The 6000-nt window shown below is 51.8% G+C and overlaps 1 protein-coding gene across 3 annotated transcripts in view; it reads right to left on the bottom strand.

Annotated features, from left to right (window-relative positions):
- The window catches only part of EBF3 (early B-cell factor 3), a 142411-nt gene extending 136425 nt beyond the window's left edge, over positions 1 to 5986 (bottom strand). For 2 of the 3 annotated variants that reach the window (XM_006867441.1, XM_006867440.1), the window contains exons 1-5: positions 5826 to 5959; positions 5584 to 5740; positions 5157 to 5220; positions 4399 to 4454; positions 1608 to 1681 (exon numbers count right to left, since the gene is read on the bottom strand). In XM_006867441.1, coding sequence (XP_006867503.1) covers positions 1608 to 1681; positions 4399 to 4454; positions 5157 to 5220; positions 5584 to 5740; positions 5826 to 5959 — 485 coding nt within the window. Of the gene's footprint in view, positions 1 to 1607; positions 1682 to 4398; positions 4455 to 5156; positions 5221 to 5583; positions 5741 to 5825 lie in introns of all 3 variants that reach the window. The other variant, XM_006867442.1, reaches the window with a different exon arrangement.
- Positions 5987 to 6000: the final 14 nt, after the last annotated feature.

Here is a 6000-nt window from a genome sequence, read left to right on the forward strand (position 1 = left end):
CTGCAGGGCAATGGTAAAGAGCGCTTTTAATATGCATTGCATCTTTTCACGCCAGACTTGGGTTTTGGTTTGGTTTTGGAAGTCTGAAAGTCTGAGTAGTCAGAGTCAAAACAACAACAACAATAAACCCTAGCTATCCTACAAGGGTAGTTGGGCGCATTCAAATCCAACCATACACGTGTTCTGCACCTCAACTTGTAATGTAACTTTCTGTCTCTGTCACAATGAGCCAAGTTGGACTGATTCTGTTAATACCAGGAGGGTTACGGAGCTACTATATACATTGTGATGTTAAAATATGGAAAACATGTTGTCTGTGTTTGTCTTTGCAGTGAACTGAGGAGAAGGGGAGGCAGGAGACTTGGGAATAACTTTTCACAGTTTCAGCTTTTGTTTACCTCTAATTGTCAAGCTGTTATTTCTGGAAAAGATGCAAGATGCCACCTTCAACCAATATTTCTTTTGGGCATTTATTAATTATAACCACAAAAGCATGCATCAATCTACCACCAACTTCTACTGTTCCTTCTTTAAGCCTACCTTAACTCCGTTACTGAAACTTTAATTAAAGCAGAAATGAAATGAAAATGTTATGCTTCTTGCATTTTAAAAAAGCATACTTGTATAATGGTTACATGTCTAAATTAGCTAAATTAACACCATATGGTAGGCAAAGTATATAAAGCCTTTTAAAGCTGACAGCTAAAGTGATTAAAGAAAGTCTACAGTCTCCCACTTACAGCTTAAATCACATCTGTGCGCTTTCGATGTTAATTGCAGAACATGCAGAAGTGGATAATAAAGAAATTCCACTTTATTGGTTGTAATTTATATTTATTACCTGATATGAGAAAAAGTCAGCTTTTGTATATTAGTGCTGTAACAATATGTCTGCTCAGAAATGGTGTGGCAGCAGTCAGCAACAAAACCAGGCAGAGTGTGCCCCTCAGAGTCCCGGCCCTGCTACTGTAGCCTGCAAGTCTGCATCTCCTCATTATTCCTTGCAACTATATTTCACATGCCACACATACAAAGTCACTGATGCATTTTTATTTGCCATGTAGGGGTGAAACTCTTGTGGTAGTTAGAAAACAAACAGGTGGGAAACTGCTCTTCTGACAGAGAGCTCAAGTAAGCGAACGCCATCTAACAACAATATGAAGGATGCATCGTTGCTCTAGGGAAGAGGTTAACTGGCGGAATCGAGTCCAATTCTCACAAACGCGCTCTATAATAAGTACAAAAGAGTTTCCTTTTTATCAATAACAGGCGATTGGGCAGCTCGGGATACCAGCGCGTTCGGAGGGAACAGAAAAAAACGATTTCTGGTGATCCTGAACTCCCCCAGCGTCACCTAGGACCTGCTTTCAGTTTGGGACTCCACCGCCACGACATGGCCAATGTATTAATCCGCTCAGCTGAGCAGCCGGTCGCGGGCCCATCAGCTCCGGGTGGAGAAAAGCTCGGCAGCCCGGCCCTCGCCTCGGCTCGGCCGATTACATTTCAATCGATGCCCCTGTCGGGCGGGTGGCGGCGCCTGGACGCCGCGGCCTTTGTGGACGCAGCTGGCGCCCCCGAGCCCCGCGCCCCCTCGTCTCGGCGCTCACCTGCACATGATCTCGTGGGTCAGCAGCACGCGGCACATCTCCGGGTTCTTGTCCTGGCCCTCATAGACTATGGCCTGTACGGGACGAGAAGCAGAGGCGAGGGTTACGCGGAGTCCGGGCTTGGGGCGCCAAAAGACCCAGGGCTCTCCGGTCCGGTTGGCGGCAGGTGCACTGGCTGGCCACGGCAGGCGGCGGGCCCCACCCAGGCCACCCTCCCGGCCGGGTCACTGGCGGGGCTGCCCTGGACTGGGCCATGTGGCCTCCTCCCCTGGTCGCCCGCTGGGCCTCGGCTGCCGGCCCGTAAGGCAGGGCAAGGCCTGTGGGGGGAGCCAAGGCCGGCACAGAAGTGGGGTGCACTGACACCCCACCCGGGCGCCCGGGCCGCGTCCCCGACCATTGTCCACATCCAGTTCCCATGGGCGGGTTTGCTAGCGGCTGATCGCAAGGCGCAGCCACTGCAGAGGCAGGAGGAGGCGGCAGGGCGAGGGCCACTCTCTCGCGGCTGGAGAGGCGGCGGCGCCCGAGTCCTGCGCTCCCAATTCAGTCCAGGCCCGGAGCCCGGCCGCTCTGCCTGCAGCCTGGGCACGAGGCGGGCGGCGGGTCCCGCAGGAGCGACGGCCCCCGGGCCGCGCGGCCACGTGCTCCTCGCCGGCTGATATTTGGAAAGAAAGTGCTAATGGCCAATCTGGTGTTTATTTTGAAACTGCTAACAATGATTTTTCTCGGGTAAAAAGGCAGTGTCTGCGCGCACGCTCGGGTGGGCTTTGAACAGAGGCTCCGCCAGATGGTGCGGGCTGTAGGTGCGTTCCGGGCCGGGCCGAGCCGCCGCCGCCAGAGACACTGGAGCCGCCGGCGGAGGGGGGCTGGGGGGGGGGACAGTTCCCGGCCGAAAATTCCACGGGAGGGGGAGGGGAGTCCCCGCTCCGGTTCCCGCCCCCGCTCCCGCCCCTGGAAACGTTGTGGAAATTTCTTCCCACCTCCGCGGGCGCGCAGACCTGCCCTCCACTTCCAAGCGCACAAAGCCTTTCTCTGGAAAGCCGGGAGGCCTCCGGGGACGCGGACAGGGTCCCCGCCAGCCATTCGCGCCCAGCCGCCCGCCTAGACCGGCTCAAGAAGCCCAGCAGGGATGGGCGTCACCGCAGGCCAACCAGCCGCCTGGGGCTGGCTGCTGGGCGCAGGCACCGGCTAGCCCTTGGCTAGAGTCTCGTATTTATATTTGATTTATTTTTTATTTTGTAGCACAAACAGAAATCCATAAACTGTCGGTTCAGCGTCACTGACTCTTTGATCAGTTACTGGGCTCTTTCTTTCTCTCTCTTCTTTTTCCCTCTTCCCCCGTCACTGTGAGGAGATTAAATGCCTTTATTTTCAGCCTTGTTTATATAGCAAGGGTGCCGGCCAAATGAACAATAAAAGTGTACTGAAAGCCAAGTGTCTCTCCTCTCTTTGCAACAACAGGGCAACTTCGCGCTGTCTACAAAAACCTCTTAATTAAACTCCCTCGATTTCCGAAAACATTTAACCATTGCATACAAAGGAAATCAAAGCACCCAGTTAGGAAGCCAGTTGGGGGGGTGCTCCCTGAAGCGACTCAAATGATTAGGGAAGGGCTCACCACTAGTCTTTGTCAGAAAGACCAGTTTACCTGTCAGATCTGGTTTTGCTCTAAAAGAAAAACCATGCTGTTGTACAGAAACCTAATGCGGTATCGAATAGATGAGAGCAAACTTTTCTTTATGAGAATAAAATCGGAAAACTGTGGGCAGAGTGGGAGGCGGGTCGGCTGGCTATAGGAAACATCCCCTTACACTTCCTAAAGTTAGCGCCAAAAAGGAAAATGCTACTTTCATTTCCAATCCAGCAGGACAGTTTAAATCAACCTGTGTTGGGTGGATTTAATTTGCAAAGTGGACTCGGCCCCTCAGAAACATTCTATTTTCAGAAAATAGAGGGATGTCTCTGAAACAACATACAACACCAACATGCTACTCACACGAAAACAGCAGTCAGAAAGACTACATGCAGAATGTCAGAAAGTACTGAAGCACTTTTCCGCACTTAATCACATTACTGATAGCCAATGGTTATGGGAGTTGGCCAAGGCAGGTTAAATAATTTAATAAGGAACTGCTTGTAATTGTGTTATTTACAAGGTATGACAGGGGGCCAGGGGCAGAGGCTACTCAAGAGCACTGGACAGGTTTGGGTGACCCCTGGAGCTAGGAGTTTGAATTATGGAGATGGGGGGCTGAGAGGTGAAGACAGACTAGAGAACAAGGTGACTTTTCACCCCAACACATTTAACTTTTAAATCCAAATAAACGTCTCATGTTACTAGACCATCAGTCTGGAAAGGAGGGAAAAAATGAACTAATCAAGTTCAACTCAGTGAGCTTTGGAAAGGACTTGGTTGCCTTTGTTATTAGAGAAAAAAAAAAAAAATCAATGAAATGATTCCAAGCAGAGAGAAACGTTTAAAGATAAGCAAGAGGAGGGGGCCATCCTGAAATGCTTCTGTCAAATATTAATTACTACAATTAATGAAGACAGAATTTGATTCCAATCACAAGCTATTTAATAAAGCATATATGTCCCGTTCTAATGACAGCATCAACTCTTTTACCAATCGCTTCATTTATACCAATAAATATGGAATTCTAATTAGCATGTCAAAGGAGTGAAATGAAAAACAAATACAAAAGATCCATTTGTCAGCACCCTGGCCTAGGAACCCCAAGACCACCCCCAGCTAAACAGTGAAAAGCTCGCACCAAGGTGGACAGTTTCTCACCTGTTTGGTCATTGAATCTATAAGGCGAACATACAGGTCCTGCTCCGTTCTGACTCCTACAAAGAAACAGACAAATTTTCATCAGGCTCATCAGCCCTGTGGCTGGTGAAGGACCAGGGAGAACAGAAAATCAGTGAACTCCGGCAGCTGCCTGGAGATGCAACAGTACTTAGAGCGAGGCTTGGAAAGGCCAGGGACCCCAAGTGCTCCTCTCTGCTTTCTTTCTTTCTAAATTAATTAATTAAGAACGCTAAGACTCTTAAGGTTTGCGTTGGAAGATGCAAGAAATTCGCAGGGCAGGACCAGTAAGGACAGGCCTGCTCCTGGCTTGGGACCATGTGGTCCTTTATTTTTAGAAAACAACAGGCACATATGAAAACGCCGGAGTCTTGAACTCTTTTTTACTCTCCGGAGGGTTTGTTTTAAACTCGGGTGCCAAAGTAAGAAACGCTTCAGTTTATGGAACTACCCCCTCACAACCCAATAATTAACATTAATTTGCAAAATTGAAAAAAGTCACTTAAAAGTGATGTTCTGCTGGAGCCCGGATCGATCCCCTTTTTACTTTCTACTGTCAGCCCCACCGGTTAATCATGTGAAGTGCCATCGACTTATTGATCGCTGATGTTTTGTTTTCCTTCTATGCCATGAGAAGATTTCGTGTTTACATCCATGTCATTTTAATCTCAAAATCTTTATGTCCTCTAACCATCTCGGGGAAGGCTCGCGGCCGAGGAGGCGGGCGGGCGGGCACTTACCATTACTGTACAATAACTGGAGTTTATAGTGAATACCGTTGTTGGTTTTCTCGTTGTTGGGCTCCTGGAAGTAACGAGAAAGCATTGCATTTAGCGTGAGCAGTGTCAGGCGCGGTCACCGCGCTCAGTCCCCCTCCACGAGACGAGGCCCCTAGGCATCGCCTGGGGCGGGATCCCAGCTCTGACCGCCGCGGTGGGTGTTGTCACCTCCCCAAAGGAAGCCAGCGTTCTCCTGGCCTCGACAGAGTCCGAGGGCACAGAGAAGCACCGAGCCCCGGCGGGGCCCGCACCGCGGCCGCACGTGGCGGCGGCGAGTGGCCTGGCGGAGCCGTCCCCGCCGCCAAAGGGGCCTTCCGGACCGGCTCACGGGCCCCGCCGCCTCCCGCTTCCAGGAGCCGGGAGGGTGTGACTGCGCGTGGGCACTTACTTTCTCTTTCTCCACAAAGTCCACAAAAGCCGTCCTTTCGATCTCTACCGGCTGACCCTGCCGGTCGTAGAGCGCCAGCACGAAGTGGAAGAAATTGGATTTCCGGAGGTTGGAAGGCGGCTGTTTCTCGAAATGCGCCCGTGCGAGCCCCACGCCGCTGCGGGAAGAAAGAGACAGCGGCCGGTGAAGGGCGCGGGCAGCAGGCCGGGCCGAGCGGCGGGGCGCGCGGGGCCGGTACGTACCTCTGGGCGGCTGTGTTGGCGTCCACCACGCCCGCCGTATGCATCCACGAGCGCACCGGGTTCATGCCGCTGCCCAGCGGCTCCTCCTTCATGGTCGTCCCCCCGCGCGGAATGTTCTCCTGGATCCCAAACATGAACCCTGCTGGCGGCGGCCGCGGCGCCCGGGCCACGCGCG

The sequence above is a fragment of the Chrysochloris asiatica genome, unplaced genomic scaffold, assembly GCF_000296735.1.
Source record: "Chrysochloris asiatica unplaced genomic scaffold, ChrAsi1.0 scaffold00105, whole genome shotgun sequence".
NCBI classification, from domain to species: Eukaryota; Metazoa; Chordata; class Mammalia; order Afrosoricida; family Chrysochloridae; genus Chrysochloris; species Chrysochloris asiatica.